This window comes from Perognathus longimembris, chromosome 6, assembly GCF_023159225.1.
Source record: "Perognathus longimembris pacificus isolate PPM17 chromosome 6, ASM2315922v1, whole genome shotgun sequence".
Classification (NCBI taxonomy): domain Eukaryota; kingdom Metazoa; phylum Chordata; class Mammalia; order Rodentia; family Heteromyidae; genus Perognathus; species Perognathus longimembris.
The window spans coordinates 5,317,807-5,335,336 of record NC_063166.1 but is presented as its reverse complement, the minus strand read 5'-3'; the positions used below and the strand labels follow the sequence as shown (position 1 = coordinate 5,335,336).

The 17,530-nt window shown below is 46.8% G+C and overlaps 1 protein-coding gene across 1 annotated transcript; it reads right to left on the bottom strand.

Moving 5' to 3' along the window:
* Positions 1–5,743: 5,743 nt before the first annotated feature.
* Enpp5 (ectonucleotide pyrophosphatase/phosphodiesterase family member 5) lies at positions 5,744–14,496 on the bottom strand. The gene is made up of 4 exons (XM_048347672.1): positions 14,461–14,496; positions 11,535–12,402; positions 9,357–9,533; positions 5,744–7,100 (listed from the first exon to the last, which is right to left on the bottom strand). The coding sequence occupies exons 2-4, from the start codon at positions 12,361–12,363 to the stop codon at positions 6,673–6,675; spliced, it is 1,434 nt and encodes a 477-aa protein (XP_048203629.1). The 5' UTR covers positions 12,364–12,402; positions 14,461–14,496; the 3' UTR covers positions 5,744–6,672.
* Positions 14,497–17,530: the final 3,034 nt, after the last annotated feature.

Below are 17,530 nucleotides of genomic sequence, written 5' to 3'. Positions count from 1 at the left end.
GGAGCGGCATGTCTATCGGCTGAGCCCGTCAGATCGTTTGCTCATAGTCTTCCCCTGACTGCAAGGCTCAGTACAAGGTAATGTTACAATTATGTAAGTCTCTGTTCCCTAACCTGCCTCATTACAGTTAGCTGACATTGTCTTGCATGGATACTTCAGGTGGCTTAAGACTATTGCAAGAGACATTTTAAGTATATGACTCAGAAGTTAGAGAGCATGGGCTTTACAGATGTTAAAATGAAATCACGTAATATACTAAAGGTTACAGTTGATCTAAATCAAATGAAAGTTCCTTTCTACTTTAATTCTATTTTAATTCTATTTTAAGAATATCAGGAAGGACTGCTACATTTCATTTTTTTTTTATAAAGGAGTGGACATTTGTGGAATGTATGGCATAGAATATTGAAAAGTAGCTGAGCAGGGTGTGCTCCTTACAGTGCTATGGGTTCTAGTGGTTAAGGGCTTCAGAAATCTCGGCCACCCAGCCTGTGAATGGGTCTTATATAGGACACCCAAAAGATGTCCTGAAAGTCTTAACCCTATAAACAACACTATACCTATTTTTCCTCTTTCATTGTCAAAATATTACAATTAGAGAAAAAATTTAAAGTGTATAATGACGAGAAAAGAATGGCATTTAATCAGAGTGAAGTGTATCATTATATAGATCTGTGTGTTAATTCATTTGTCCCTTTAAAACATCACTGAGAAAACTGTTCAGTAAGGCTAGCCATTAACATGAAGGCTTCTGCATGTATTTAGATAAATGATTAATGTACTGCTTTGCTTTCTGAATAGTAAAAAGGATTTGGCTTTAGGAAATACTTAACTGTTTGTGAAAATAACACTGCAAGGAAATAGCAAAAGCTTGAAGTAGCGTTTGTAAATTGAGCATTTCAGAATGAGTTTGCTTGTAGGGGCTCTCACGCTGCTATCCATGCAGATTCCTCTGGTAAACAGTAACAGGATAAAGTACTGCCCTGTCCTACACCGTGAGCTCCACAGAACTGTATTCTATTATGCATCCTCTAGGAACTTCTATATTGGAACACTCATGGATTAAAATGCCTTAGCACAGTTGTTGGGTATCGCCCTCTCTTGCCGTGCCTTGCAAGCTGTAAGGAAGATGGCACTGAATTCCCTTTTTTGGAAGGTTTTAGTACATTAATAATATACAAAGTTACTAGTGAAGGACAAAGACTGGATGTCAAGTATGTGTTGTCAATTCTTAGAGTGTAAATACAATGAGTTATAAGACAGTTTTATGTAGTGCCTTAAGTTAAATATATCTTGACTATATTGTTTGAATGCTCAGCTAATGACTTATGATTAAAATTTATGTCTACCAATAACTTCTTACTGTAATTTAATTTTAAAATTAAAAAAATCATTTTTGAGGCTTTAAAAAATTTGTCACCTTCTTGCGAAGTATGTGTACTGTGATTGATGTGTTCTCATGACTTTAATAATCCTGCAAAAACCTTCACATATATTCCCTACAGATCTTGTTTCTTTAAACCAGGATTAAGAGAGTAACAGAACTAAACCTTGAAATCAGCACATCAAATATGCATAAAAATAAGTCCAGAATGAAGAGAATGTTGGTGAGAAAGCCAAGATAAAATGGAAGAACCTCCAAGCATAATTTTCCGGACATTTTCTAAGCTATTACAAAGTAGCTGGATGGGTTTATAATAGTTACACTTGTTTTGGTAGTTACATACATTTAATAACATCCAAAGGACTCATAAAACAGTGGGATGTGGTTATACAGTATTTGTTTTGCAGGTAGGTAGACAATGACTGGCTTAACCCAAATTAGTATATATATTCAGCAGTTCCGTGCATTTTCTATTTTTATACTCAGTGAGCACAGCAACTGGGGAAACAAGGCGATAAACAGCTGTTTTTGTTCTGGGAAAGTGGCTTGAAAGCTGGGCCAACCTTCCATTCACCAATTGCTTACGTCCACTCAGGGCTCACCTGCTGTGGCTGAGATCCTTAGATCCGGAATGGCTTTCTGGGCCTGGCTCTATGACGTCTGGATGCCCGCTCCACCCGTTCCCAACCCGGGGCATCCAGAGGGTCGAGATGGCAGATGGTGCCACACAAGCCCCCTGGGGAACACGGGTGCAGGGCATGAGTCATCTGTGTCCCATTGTCACGACTCTCTGTTAGGGCAACGCCAGGAGGCTATTAATTCTGGCCCTTTCCACATAGCCTCTAGCTCTCTCCTCTGAAATCTGATGTCCACCATCAACCACCTTGAACAGCTCTGCGGAGACAATCTGCCACCTCCCGTCTCCAGCCCCGCCCTCACTGGGGAGCGGGGCCCCGAGCTGAGCTGCGGGCTGGCATTCCCGCCCTCTGCACGTGCCTTGCCAAGACCCGCTGCACACCCGGACACGCCACAAGCCCGTTCCTCTGCGCACACAGACAGCACTGCTGAGCTACACTGTGAATTACCCACCGAAGAAAGCGGTGCTTTCCTACTCCCCCTTTAACAAAAAAACAAAAAAACTTGACCAGCCAGGCTCACACCTCTCATCCTAGTTACCCAGGAGGCTGAGATCTGAGGATCAGAGTTTGAAGCCAGACAGGAAAAGTCCATGAGACGCTTATCTCCAATTAACTAGAAAAAGGCAGAAGCAGAGTGTGGTAGAGTGGTAGCCTTGAGAGAAAAAGCTAAGGGACAGTGCCCGGGCCTGAGTTCAAGTTCCAGTAACACACACATACTGCTAGGAGTGGAATGAGTTCAGTTGCCTAGCCTTGGGCAACTCTCTCAACTTCTCTAGGTTCCACTCCTCATCTATAACAGGGAATGATGGAAGTAGTAATAATGTACTTACTGTAACTACTCAAGTGTTTTTATATGTAACCCACTAGCAGGAGTGGTTGCAAGTCAAGGGCAGCTCTTTATGACTTCGCACTTCACAATCAATCCGGAAGGGCTCCAGGAGAGGCTAACGGTGGCATAAGGTTTCAGAACAATGTTTCCACTAAAATAAGAGAGCTGAGTGAAAACAAAACGAAACAAACACATTCCCGGTACACCTGGGTCACTGTTCCATTTTGAAAACTGTAGTTCACTGTCACCACCAGAGGCTGCCACTGATGTAATTTCTTCATATTATTATTCGTAATTCTACCACCTGAATATGCTGCGAATCCACCACTGCAGTCAAGAGGCCTTAGCTGTAAAATGTTAACTTCTTGAGTGATTTTCAACTGCAGTTTGAACTCAGGGCTTCCTTCTTGCTATGTGCTTTGCCGCTTGAGCAACGCCTCTGGCCCTTTTTGCTCTGATTTTTGCCATAGGGTTTCACTTTTTTCTTTTTGCAGTCTGCTCTGCATATCTTCCACATCACAGGGATGACAGGTATGCACAACTGTGCCCAGCTTTTTATTGGTCGAGATGGGATTCTTTTTGCTCTCGTTGACCTCAATCCACAGTCCTGATCTCCACCTGCCAGGTAATTAGGATTACAAGCGTGAGCTACCAGCATCTGGCTCAGTAGCTAGCTTTGTACATTGATTTTGGATCCTGCTACTTTGTGGGAAGTGTTTTCAGGTCTGCGAGTTTTTTGGTGGCATCTTTACATTAAGTATACAACTGTATCATCTGCAAACAGGGATGTGTGCCTCTTCCTTTCCTGTTTGTATCCCTCATTTCTTTCTCTTGCCTTACAACTGTGGCCAATAGTTCTAGCACTACACTGAGTAAGAGTGGGGAGAGCAGATGTCCTTGTCTTGTTCCTGACTTCAGGGGAAGTGCTTCAGCTTTTCCCGAGACACTGTGTTGGCTCTAGGTTTATCACACACAGCCTGGGCCATGTCTCAGGGCTTTTTATGAGGAAGGGATGTTGGATTCTGTCAAAGGCTCTTTCTGCAGCTATTGAGTCGATCATGTGATCTCTGTCCCTGTTTCTATTTGTGTTGCATTTTGTTTATGGCATGAAACAGACACACACAGCAGTGGAATAGAAGGCCCAGAAATAAGCTCACGTGGCTCTATCCATACACTTGATGATGCAAAAATATGTTGCAGAAAAGACAGTCTTCTCAACAAGTAATGTTAAGACTGGATATAGTAAGACTGTGTGGAAGACTGGAACTAAATGTCTCTCTTCCTCTTCCTCTTTCTCCTTCTCCCCCCACCACCAACATAAATCAATTCAAAATGGATCAGAGACTTTAAGTCCTGAAACTGAAACTATTCAGCATGGAAAATAGGGAAATCAACTCAAGACACAGGCACAGGAAACTTTCTCTAATGAGCAAGGATTGACCAATGGGAAGTTCAAAAGCTTGAGTACATCAAACCATTAACAGAGCAGTGGGAAAAAACAGTTCATCTGACAAGGGATTAATATCCAGAATCTATGAATAACTCGGGAAATTAAATACCACAAAATCCCCCAAAATTAACAAGTGGGCAAATGAATGCCATAGACTTAAAAAGAAGTGCATTGCCAGTCAACAGGTGAAGAAATGCTCAATGTCCTTATCCATAAGGAAATGCAAATCAAATCACAGGTAGTCTGCTTTACCCAGTCAAAATAACAACGGTCCGAGAAAGAAAAGCTGAGGAGGATGGGAGTCCAGCCCCTGTGGAAATCAGTATGGAACGGCTGTATATCCCACCACGCCTTCAATGGGCACGCCTGGGAAGGTGAGGAACTCAGCACACAACACCAACAACACCTGCACGCCCCACGTCCCAGCCCTGAATACAGCAGCCGATGGCAGAATCAGCCTGTATCCCAACCGCCGATGAATGGACAAAGAAACAATGGTACACATACACAATGGAGTTCTAATATGCCACAGAGAAGAATTATGCCAATTGCAGGAAACTGAGCAGAACTGGACCCTACGGTGTTAAGCAGAACAATCCAGACTCAGAAAGACACAGACTATATGGTCTCTCTCCTATGAGTCTAGATCCATAAACACAAACAAGCAGACATGAACCTGAAAAGAGGCGGGGAAGAGAGGAGACCAGTGGGAGTTGGGGGGGGGGAGACACTAAGGGGTGACCAGCAAACAAGGACTAAGTACATTGTATGCATGTGTGGAAATGTGGTCACACAGCCCATTACTTTCCACAACAGATTAGGAAGGTAGAGAAAAGGAAGAAAAGGAGAAAGGAGGAGAGAGGAGGAAGGACAATGAGAGGGAAAGAGAAGAGAGCGAGGGAGAAAGAAGAAAGGAGAGGTTGGAGCAGAGAGAGCTATGTGACAGAGAGAGGGAGGGAGGACTAGGAGGGAGAGATAGGAAGGAGAGAGCCATGGGAGGCCTGCTCCCGTCCCTCCTCTCTGCCTCAGGACCTGGAGAGGGCTGCCACCTGCAGGACTCCGCAGGAGCCAACTCAAGCAGCCAGAGAGATCATGAACAACTGTCCAGGCCGGACACTGGTACCGCGACTGGGGCCAACTTAATCAAAAATTAAATAAAGAATTTTCTGCATGGTTCTTTCATATTCCCTCTGCATTTTTTAAGATTTGTGTCAAAATGTTAAATGAAGTTTTGCAGTACGCAACTCTTTGACCTTGTTTATTTTCCAGTCGGCATTATTTCCTGAGGTTCATACAAATGACTAGGCGTATCAGTAAGCAGTTCTCCTTGTTGGTGACTGTATTTGTAGCCCACGGTTGTTGATTCTAGTGTCTAGTTATTACACACAGAGCCACCGTAAACATGTTACGTTATCGGAAACCAACAAACCAGCCAAACACGGTTTTGATCTCACTTGATTTTTAATGTCATTAAGAGCGATTTAGTTTCCACAGCAGCAAATAATTACAAAGCACTGCAGAGATGGCCGTGCCTGCTCTCTGCTTCTCAGGCTGTAAGTACACAGGAGAGAAGCCTAGGTTTACAGTGTTTCTCATAAAAATCAGTCACATGACTAATCAGCAAACAGCAATAATTTAAGACAGTATGCTTGGAATGAATCGGTCAGGATTTGAACCTCTTTGAGGGGGGAAATAAAAAAGTCAAAGCCTATTGTCCTTTGTCTTTTGGAAAGAAACATAATGAGAAATGCCCACAGATTCAGCCGACCGCTGGTGACATCTCTTTGAGACATCAGCACACCAAGAGTGCCACCCTGAATTGGCGAACACTTTTCAACTTTCTTGTTCTCCCAGCTTGTGAAGATAGAGGCCTACATTATTCAGAAGTTATTTAAAAGTTTTTTCTTTCAGTTAATTGTAAGTATGGAATACAAGTTTTCTGTGACAGGAGTGAAAGAGGTTATCATTTTTAACCAAGTTGTAAGACATAACTTGTCTAATAAAGTGCTTTTCAAAGAGAAGTACCCACTAGAAGAGTAATTTAAAGTGCAATATATTCAGTAATTTAAATAGTGCAAAGGAGCTATTTTATATACACGATGTGTGCCAAGGCCAAATTAAGTAGGAGCTTATTTACCCCGCTAAGCTAGAGAACAGTGGGAAAGTACTGGCGTGCAGGTAGGAGTGTGTGGTTCTTTCTGTGTACGTGTGTGCCTGGCTAGGTGTGAATTCTCTGCTTGACAGCCTCAGCCAGTGTCTGAAACTCCTCTCCTGGAATTTGAAACTGCAAACATCAACCCATGTATGCAATCTCCACTTGAATCATCTATATGCAATTCCATCTCAAAAAAGGAAAGAAAGAAAAAAAGCGTTAAGCTTGTAATAATGGTTGAGCAATCTCAGCCTGCATATCTTGCAAGGCAGGTACTTGACTGGGAATGAAATGCTTAATGAAAATCACAAAAAACACAATCACTATCAGGATGCCAAGAGAGACCCCTACGAAATAAGGGTAGGACTCCTCGTGCTCGGGTTCCCCCGGCCTGTCAGGGCCGAGGAGGGGGGTGGTGCTCTGTGTGTGAGGAATGGCTTTGGGAGCTGCGGACCTGAGCAGATCCTGGACATTCCTGAATGATCCATTGTGTGGCAGGGCGGTGAGATGGAGGAGGTGGCACAGCAGGGGGTACAGATCTGTGGAGTTCATGGCTTCTTTTGTGAAATTCTTTCTGAAGGCAGGACCGTGGGCTAAAAATATTGGATGCATTTCTGCTAATGCATTATCGTAACCATGGTTGCCTACTGTGAAGAGAAAACGCATGAACAAGTTAGCCAGCCGGATGGCGGGAGAAGGGAAGTTACCTGTTGAACGGTTAGGCTCTGAACTGTACAACACCCATCTGATCTAGTTTGACTTACAAGACGGGATCGCCTTTCACGTCCTCTGCTGTCGTCAACCCCACAAGTCACTTCAACAGGTGAAAGGTCAAATCATCACCAATCTTTGTTACAGGCCAATGCTGCCTTAACCAAGGGAAGAGAGAAAGGAACAGGGCAAAGCCCCGACCAAGTCAGGCAAAAATGAGGGTGGGCTGCTTTTGTGTGGTGGCCAGCAAATACTATTCATCGCCCACCGTGTCTGAGTGTTGTTCCGGAGATGAAGGTGCTTGCTTTTTAATCATGAAACCAAAGTTGTAATAACCAGCCAAAGGGCAAAAACAACACGTGGAGAAAAACAAGAGAGAGAGAGATCACACAAATCAAACCTCCAACTGGAGCTACAGTGCACAACTAAAAACCAAAGGTCAGGACTTGTAGACCGGGGAAAAATCTTGATTTGGGAGGCTCGGATCAGATCCCAGCTTAGCATCCTGTGGTTTCGTGGCTTCCGACACGTGTGTCAAGGGACACAAAACTAAAGGGTGGAAGCTGCATGGGTGCTCAGCATAGCATCAGGAAGCGAGAGAAAGAAGCTGAGAAAAGCAGCAGGCTGTGCTTTACGGATGACTAGCGAGTTTCACTCTAAAATCTAACTGCCACAAGGAAATAAGCTGCAGGAACACAGACAGAAAATGGCCATATCCTAAAGCCACAGACTGAACTGTCACCTCTGGAAAACTTGAAGCTGATCTGGCTGATCCAGCTTATGAATTCATCTTAAATGCCATGGTTGTTTTGAGCATATTCAAGTCCCCTTAATGCTGGGCTTACACATCAGTACTAATGATCTCACAGAGTACTGTGCCGGTCCAGTCAATTAACTGATCATCACGCTGTTAAGGAACTTGGAACTGAAAGGCTGCTGAGTTTATTTCTATGAGAGTGGGGAATCTATGCTCTCGGTCAAGTAGGCAAAGATACTCTCCTGTAACACTTACTAGAAGATCAGATTGAAAACGGAACGACAGTGACTCGTCTGGGATCTTTCCCACACACGGGGATTGTGTTTTGGGGTGGTGGCCCCTCCCACTGGGTTCTGTAGACAATATTTACTCCTGGGGCCTGGAGGCCATGGCTTGCACACTGAAGTGTGTGTGTGTGAGACTCTAGGGGGTAGGGATGGCCGTGGGCAGACTGCTAAGCCGCGGGCTTTCTAGTCAAAAGGTCTGGACGGCAGCCCTGTGGGTGAGGGAGCAGAGACTCGCTCGGGGGACGCACTTTGAGAGCCACTGCCGTTGGGGTTGAGGGCTCCATCAGCGGGTGGATCACTAGCCAAGGACCCCAGCGGGCCATCTTTAACGATGCGCTGCATGGACGCGCGGAAGGTGCCACAGCGACAGGAACACTGCTGTGGTTTTCTGTCACAGATAAAGGTGAGCAACCTTTGGTGGAATTAGGGTTCACAAAACCAAAGCTCCTAGAGAGCCTCCTTCAGATTTATGTTTACAGATCTACTCAAAGGTGGCAGCCTTCTCCTTTGAGCAGTCCCTCTCCCCTGCGAGCTGCCTGTACAATACACGGAAAAGAACACAGAGAGGTGGCAATTATTCTCCTTTGTGAAAGGCTTTCAGAAAACATGCTCCTTGGTACCATGAAAGGTTTACACATCACCATCTGTCGGTACAAATTTTTAGGAGCGAGAAACCATGTACCTGTGCACAAATGCTATTATGAGTCACAAATATACCACAAATGTCATTGTCATGCAGTTGCTTTTCTTTTAGTCAATAAACATGATCGGTGGGGGAACCCACGTCTACCTAAAGGGACAGTTTTGTACATCACTCTCTTAATGATTATTTTGCAGTGCTGGGGGTCAGACCCAGGACCTGTCTGTTGCATGCTAGGCTAGGGCTCCACTACGGAGCTACATCCTCAGCCCTGTACAATTCCTATCTATCTATCTATCTATCTATCTATCTATCTATCTATCTATCTAGGATCAAGAGGCATATCTGAAAAAAACACTTGTTGATTGTTAAGTACTGATACAATGTTGTTTCTTCCACATTTAAGGAACAGAAAGAAACCATCAGTAAGTAAACTGCTGTATGATCCACAGCCGCCAAGTTAGCAAAAAGCGATGCAAAATGGGAAGAAAGACTATGACATACTCACACAGAAAGTCATCTGACTTATTCTGTAAAATATACCACCCTTCGTCGGCGACGGCTATGATGGGCTGGACGCGCTCGCTGTGCTTGTAGCGCCACCTCTCGGGGATCTCCTCTTTTTTGTACACCGTGAGATTAGGATGAGCAGCAGCTAGCGCTTCATAGACCTCATCGGATTTACCTGAGGGCAAGAGGAGAGGGAGAGAAGAACACGGAGTGCAAAACTCTTCACGGCTAAGGACGAGCCAGGACCTCACCTTCTCCTTGCTAAGCAAGAAAAGCCAGCAAGAGCTGAACAGAATGAGAGGCGCCCAGCTTGCCACAACTCTTGTCGCCTGGAGAGAAGAATCTTGAGCCTTGAAGCAATTCGCCTTACGGAATGAGGAGAAGGCCTTTTCTAGAACTAGACACACTCACTGTCTTATTTCTGGGACATAAATGCATGCACACGCGTGCACGCACACACACACCTGTCCATGCCTGTACTAATTAGTGACACTGAGTGGACTGTACAGGCTACAGCAAGGCCCAAACAAAAACAAAGAGCTAGGTCACACAGCTGGCAACTACCATTTTAGAGATAGAATATCCAGACATAAAGCATGCGTAAGGAGAGTCTGAAGGTGGATAACAACTTGGGGACTAAGGCATTCAGAACTCCCTGGGGCTGTAAATGTATCTCCCCTGGGCTCTGTCTCTCAACACTTGGCTTGTTTCTCTAATCCACTTGGGGTTTGGGCCGTCACCCTACCCAACACTCAAACTGAGACCACCCCTGCTGGTCAGTCACGGTGGCTCACACTTGTAAAGCTACTTGGAAGGTGTAGAGAGGAGGGAAAACTACTATCTCAATCACTAAAAATTCTGAGACCCTAACCTGGAAAATAACCTAAAAGCACAAAAGAATTGCCTAGCAAAGCCCCGAGTTCAAACTACAGTAATCAAGAAAACAAGTCCAGGGGCTGGGGATATTGCCTAGCGGCAAGAGTGCCTGCCTCGGATACACGAGGCCCTAGGTTCGATTCCCCAGCACCACATATACAGAAAACGGCCAGAAGCGGCGCTGTGGCTCAAGTGGCAGAGTGCTAGCCTTGAGCGGGAAGAAGCCAGGGACAGTGCTCAGGCCCTGAGTCCAAGGCCCAGGACTGGCAAAAAAAAAAAAAAAAAAAAAAGAGAAAACAAGTCCACACTACAAGTGTAGTGATGGAAGGCAAACAATGGGCGACTCCAGACATATTCTGAGGTAAAGACTTGCTGACATTTTTGTGTGTAGGCACACATGCACGCATGCTCGAACATTCTCTGTTTCAGATGATTCTCTACATGAGACAGAGCATTCTCCTGTGTGACACATCCCAGCCTTTCAAAATCTGTTCGCTCCTTTGGTATCTTCTATAGGTGATAAAACAGTCCTCTAAAGAACAGCTCGAGTCACGTTTGTCACCTCTCTGGTGACCTCAGGGAGCAAGGCGCTGGTGGGTCACGTCTGTAATCCTAGCAACTCAGAAGGTCAAGAGCCCAGGGTCACAGTTCGAAACTAGCCCGGGAAGAAAAATCTGTGAGACTCTTATCTCCAATGAACCAACACAAAGCCAGCAATGGAGCTGTGGCTCAAGTGGTACAGGCTTAGCGTTGAGTGAAAAAGCTAATGGAGGGTGCCTAGACCTTAAGTTTAAGTTCCAGAACCATCAATAAATAAAGTGGAACCAATACAAAGGTGGCAGGCTTAGTACGAAGAGTCCATCAGAGGTTTGATTCCCCCCCCAATTATAGATAACAGAATTAAATCCCAGGCACACAAAAGCCTTTTTCTTCCCCATCTATCCTATTGTTTTCTTACTGAAGCAATTAAGGGTCCAATGAAGGCATCAGAACTGCCAAGGAAAGCCCTAAAACAATGGTATTCAAACTTCTTGTCTCTATCTCAACGTCTCCGTAGAGTGAAGTCGTGGCTTTGCTCACACTCTATCATTACAAAATGAATAAAGCCTATGCTCAAAGAATAACGTTCAACATTCTATGGAAAAAAGAGTGCGAGGAAAGAGATTTTTGGTTTTTGTTGTTGTTGTTATCTAATTCTTAAACCCCAGGACATTGTTATGACACAGGCAAGTGTACCTGAAAGTCATAGAAAGAAAAATTCCCCGATCCAGACTCAGGTCAGCACCCAGGTCAGACTTACCTTCTTTTGGCAAGATGGCGGCTACCGGAGACTGGTCAATGAGGGTGTAGTGGTCTTTATCCAGGTACTGGTCAAGTTCTATGACCCGATCCTCAGAACACTGGGTCATCCCGTGATCGCTCGTCACGATCAGGTTCACGACGTTCCACAGCTCTGCCTTCTTCAGCATTTGGATGAGATACCCTAACTTGTTGTCAATATCTGCAATGACAGGTCCCATGAGCGGGCTGTCAGGGCCCAACTGGTGGCCCATGTCGTCCGGGTCCTCCCAGTAGAGAAGCCCCAGGTTGATGGGCTTTTCCGCGGTGAACCACTCGATGATCTTGGCGACTCTCTCTTCGAAGGAAACAGACTCGTTGTAAGGCATGTGGTGCGTGGCGAAGCTCTCGTGTATTTTCACATCCGCTCCGGGCCACATGGCCGAGCCGGTCGCATGCCCCGCCCTCTGGTTTGTGATCCAGATCGGAGTTGCTTCTTCCCAAAAGTCAGAATCATAAACATTCATGTGATCCAGGGAGAAGGATTTGTTCAGAACAGGGTCGAACATGTCATTGGCAACGATCCCGTGACTCTCTGCAAAGAGGCCCGTGACCAACGTGTAATGGTTAGGGTAGGTCTTGGTAATAAAAATATTACTGACTTGCTTCACGTGAACACCAGACTTCATCACATAATGAAAATGGGGTGTTGGAACTTTATATAAGTAATCCCAACGGAATCCATCAAATGAAACGAGGAGAACCTTCTGCTGGGCCGGCTGGAGAGAAAATGTCGTTGAGAGAGTTAACGTGGCGAGTGCCAGAGACACAGCCAGAGGCTTGGAAGTCATTTTCAAGACACTGGGGTCCGTTCAGCGTGAGACAATCTGCAGAATACACATAAAGACGACAGAATAATCAGCAACTTGGTTTTTGTCGTCTTTGCCTCAAACTGTCAGTGATAATGCTTGTGATAGCCAGTTACATGCTAACTCACAGCCTGGAGGAACGAGTAGAATGCTCTCAGTTAACAAGAACTTGAGCCGACGAGTATAACAAAGCTAAAACATTTTACTTGCTTTTTTGGGGGGGGGAGGGAGGCAGTCCTGGGACTCGAACTCAGGGCCTGAGCACTGTCGCTGGCTTCTTTTTGCTCAAGGCTAGCACTCTGCCACTTGAGCCACAGCGCCACCTCTGGCCGTTTTCTGTATATGTGGTGCTGGGGAATTGAACTGAGAGCTTCATGTGTAGGAGGCAAGCACTCTTGCCACTAGGCCATACTCCCAGCCCCTTAGTTGCATTTTTTAAAACTGACTTTCCAAGAACCCACCAAAACATTTCTCAAAGGAATTTTTTAGATGACCTCTCCAACAGCATTTCAAAACAGGATACCATCTGCATACAACCTGGAAAAAAACCTGTGACTGTATTTATCATTACGGCCGGAACAGCTACAGGTACTTAATAACAGGGAAGTATATCACTAGCAAATCCAGTAATGGTATTTTCTTAGAAAAAAGAAAACAACACATATACACACAGTTTGTTTTTCAAAGTAAGAAAACAGCACATATACACACAGTTCGGTTTTCAAAGACAATCTTTCTGACCTGGCCCATCATGGTCAAAAGCACTGTTTTGAACTGAACTTGGTTTCTTGAAGTGAAATGAAATTTGTGGCTTTCAAATACAAATGTGGGCTTTAATTTGTACTCATGCATTAATAGCAATCAAATCATAGCTTGGATTCACAAGTGGTTACAAACAGTAATGACAAACAACCATCCTAACGTTACAATTAGTCAAGTTAATCTTGTCACTGATAAGGATTCAAGTTCTTGGAATCAAGGTCGCAGGGGTTTTAAAAATCGAAAGATTATTTCTCAAAAGGCTTTTCTTCTACCCAAGGAAGTTAACATAAGGCAGTGTGAATGAATAATCATAGGCTTTTAACTGTGATTTCACTAAAATTAGACATTACTTAGCCTGACACTGTTTCAGGCATTGGTCTCAAGACAATGATTCAAAACTTAGTTATTTCTTTCTAAAGTGGCTCTCTCTCTCTCCATATTGATAAAACTTGCAATAAACATGGTGCCAAACACCAGCTCACACCTGTAATCCTGGCTACAGAGACCTGAGGATCAAGGTTTGAGGCCAGCCTGGGGAGCCCTGCTCTCCAAGGAACCACCAAAAAGCCAGCCGGGCGCACGCACACACGACATTAGAGAAAAAGACATCAAAACGTGGCCCTGGGGAGCCGCATCACAGAAGGCTAGACAGGCCTTTATCCACCCGTGGGGGGGGGCTCTTTCTTTTTCTCCCCATTCCCCCCCTCCCTCCCAACTTCCTGATGGGAAGAAAGCTATCATCAAGCGAGGTAATTTAATGCTAAGGGGGGGGGGCTCATTTGCTTCCATCCTCATCAAATTAATTCAGGAACCGAAGCCCCGGAGGGCGGGGGGGGGGGGCTAACCCTCACCCATGCTCCAGCGGACAAATAACCGATGACACCTGGCGAGGAAGGGCGTGGGAGGGCAGGGGGGGCGTGGGGGAGGGTGGAGAGTCGGGGAGTCGGGGGAGGGCGTGGGGGACGGGGAGAGGGAGGATGTGGGGGGCTGGGGAGGGCGTGAGGAGGGCATGGGGGGGTGGAAATCGGATTTCCACCTGCTCCGCACCACCCACCGCCGCGGGGCGCCTGGAAACTCCCAGGCCGGGGCCCAGGTTCCCCGGGCTCCCCGGGCCTGGAGAGGGGGCGCGGAGGGGCCCTGGGGCGCGGCGCCCCGACTCCCCCACCCGAGCCCCCAGCCGACCAGGGTGGTCCCCCCTTCCCAGGCGCGGGGATGGCCGTGGGGGGGGGGGGGGCGCGGGCCCTCCCCCCTCCCCCGAGACCGGCCGCCCCCCCGCCCGCCGGCCCGCCGCACTCCCACCGGGACTCTTACCCCACCCCGGCAGCCAGCCCTGGGAAGCGAGTCCCGGAGGGAGGGAGGGAGGGAGGGCGGAGGGGGCGCCCCGAGCCCGCAGCGGCGGCGGCGGCGGCTCACCTGCACGCACGCACGCGCGCCAGCCGGCAGCCCCGCGCACGGCACCTGACCCGCGCCGCGCCCGCGCTCCCATTGGCTGCGGCGGGAGGGTCGCCGCGGAGGGCGGGCCGCGCCGAGGGCCGGGCGGCGGGGAGTGGCTGCGCGGCCCGTCCGTCGGCGGGAGTGGCGTGGGGGGGCGCGCGGGGGGGCGGGGCTGGGGGCCGGGGCCTCCCGCGGGCCTCGCGCCCTCGCCGCGCGCCGCAGGGCCCGGGGCCTCGTCCCTTCACTCACTGGCGGGACCTCGTGCAAACCCTTTGCTTTCCACGGCTCAGCCAGGGGGTGCAGACGCTGGATTTCACCCCGCCCCTGCGGAGCCATCCGAGCCCCGAAGCACAGCCCCCCGAAGCTGGGTGCGGGGGGGGGGGGTGGGGGCGCGGCCTGCAGCCCCGGATCCTCAGGAGGCTGATTGCTGGGGCGCTGCCCCTCATGGACAGACGCCTCCAGACTGGAGACGGGGCCCCGGGGGGGGAGGCTGAGGCTGCCCCGGGGTGAGGCCCGCCTCCCTCCCCTGGCCTGGCAGGACTGGGATGTGCCAGCAGCTACTCTCATTCTCCAAGCCCTCCCCACCTTGTCAAAGGCGTAGATGAGGTTTGGATTGCTCTCTAATTTGATCCCCCCCAACCCCCCCCCCCTTTTAAGAAGGGATATTCTTGTGCTTTGCATCCTAATTAATTCTGTAGGCCAGGGTTCTGTGTTCCAGGATTTTGCCACTCTGGCCTTAGAGAGATCTGGGGGGGTGGGGGTGGGGTACACTGAGCAGTCACACCTGAAAATCCTCAATTTGAACCAACTGGGATTACGTTAATTTGTCTCTGGAGCCAGCCACTGAACCTCTGTGGCTCCAGGCACGGCTCTCTAGATTTGTTTGCAAATACACGTTAAAGCTCAAAACGGATTTCTCTTTCCAGAAATCTCTCACATCTGTGGCTATTAGTAGTTTGGTTTCTTTGACTCCTAAACTCTAGTGAATTAATATTTGTTTTGCCATGAATGCTATTTTTTAGGCTCAAAGAAGTATAGACCAGTGTATAATTTGCCAAGTTGACTGCTACATGTATTCATAAAGTATAGCAATGGCACCGAGCTAGTCTGAAAGGCTTTGCCTACCTGCTGAATTCCCATGCCTTAATTCACCCTGTAATGGGCAGTGGCATCTGCTTGGTTTTCCCTGATGTAAATTTCAACATCTAATTAGCTAGTGAGAGCATATCAGTTACTGTGGCTTGGACTCCTGCCTAGAGCTCGTGTCCCCTGTCTGGTGTGTTGGGGCTGTAAACTACAGAGACACCCCTACATGTAACGAAACAGGACAGACCTCCCAGTCAGAGCCTTCTCTCTCTTTCAGCTCCAAACCTGCTCTTTGGGTCATACATTCCATGGGGCATTTGGGCAGTTGGCCATGACCTTCTGTTCGTAGTATCTTGAGTTTATGGCTTTTAGCACGTAGGATGGAGATTAGAGGGAGGCTCACTTCTATGTTTAGACAGATCTAAAGATGATGAAATTGGACAGGTTGTTCCCAAGTTACCAGATTGTTCCAACTTAGAACAAGGTGATTCAACCTGACAAGTCCTTGTCTTCCCAAAATAGACTGATTTGATGTTCTCTCAAAGCAAAGAACAACGTATGCTTATCAGAAAGAAGGAGGGGTGAAAACAAGCCAGTCTTGTACATGGGTCACTGAATGTTGTAGGACTCTTTTCAGATTATAGTCTGCCTTCTTAGTGTACTTCGATGGAAATCCCAGTTGTACATGCCAGCAATGACTGTGGAAAAGGAATACTGTGTTGTCAGTAAAGGCCAGGACAACCTTCCTAGATCTCTATGTGAGCAACTGGTGGGCATGAAGTTTAAGGTGGAAGGGGGAGATTTGGTTGGGATAATCCAGAGGCATGATTGGAAATGTCCAGTGGTGCTTACCTATCTGCCTTGCCTATTATTTCAATTTCTACTCAGAATAACTACTCAGCAAGCTATGGGAGTACAAATCACACCTCCTAACTAAGTATTCCTTTCTGTTTTTGAATTACTAGAATCACAGTTACACTAGCAGTGTTTCTGAATAAGAAAGTAATTTATGAGTCAATTTCTTTATTCATAGGTTTGGGGAGGGGTGCCTTTTGCCTTTTCAAGATCCCCAAAGAAGTCTGGTTGCGGGGGGTCGGGGGGGGGGGAAGGCTAGGTTGTCTTTCTCAGGGCCAGAAGTACTTTGCTAACATTGGAAAGGAGATCTGTTTCTTTTTTTAAATGAATATCCCAAACTAACTCTACCAAAGACATTTTGTTATGGTAAATGAATAAATTATTTACAAGTTACAAATTCTTTTCTTTTTTTTGGTGCCTGCCCGGAGCTTAAACTCAGGGCCTGGGCACTGTCCCTAAGCTTTTGTGCTCAAGACTAGCATTCTACAACTTGAGCCACAGCTCTCCTTCCAACTTTTTGGTGGTTAATTGGAGATAAGAGTCCCATAGACTTTCCTGCCTGGGCTGGCTTTGAACTGTAACCCCCAGATTGCAGCATCCCGAGTAGCTAGGATTACAGGCATGATCCATGACACCCAGCTACGTCTTTTAAGATTGTATTCCACTATACAGTACCACAAAAGACTAACCTAAGAGGAAGTCCCTCTCTGAATCTCCTATAGAACTTTCTGGAAAATGTGAGTCTGCTATATTTCATAGCTACAGGCAAGATACACTGGAACCCTGGCTCTGAATGGATCTGAATTTGTGATAATCAGTAGGTCTTTTCCTAATGCTTGAGAAGCTGAATTTCAGACTATTCAAAGATTTGATCCAAGAGTCATTCATGTGTACCAGTCACTTAGGCTTCTAAGGCTATATTTGTACTTAGTAGAACCAATTTTAGAGGAGTATCATATTTGTATCCTCAGACAGCCTTATAAAAGTCAAGTTAAAACTTTATATGTATCTT

What these genes read in the sequence shown, in the direction of transcription:
- Enpp5 (XM_048347672.1), bottom strand. Translation starts at nt 12,363, where the DNA reads ATGACTTCCAAGCCTCTGGCTGTGTCTCTGGCACTCGCCACGTTAACT. An exon ending in CGCCATCTTGCCAAAAGAAG is followed by an intron (nt 9,534 to 11,534) that starts GTAAGTCTGACC and finishes TCTTGCCCTCAG; the next exon opens with GTAAATCCGATGAGGTCTAT. An exon ending in TAAGTCAGATGACTTTCTGT is followed by an intron (nt 7,101 to 9,356) that starts GTGAGTATGTCA and finishes TTCTCTTCACAG; the next exon opens with TAGGCAACCATGGTTACGAT.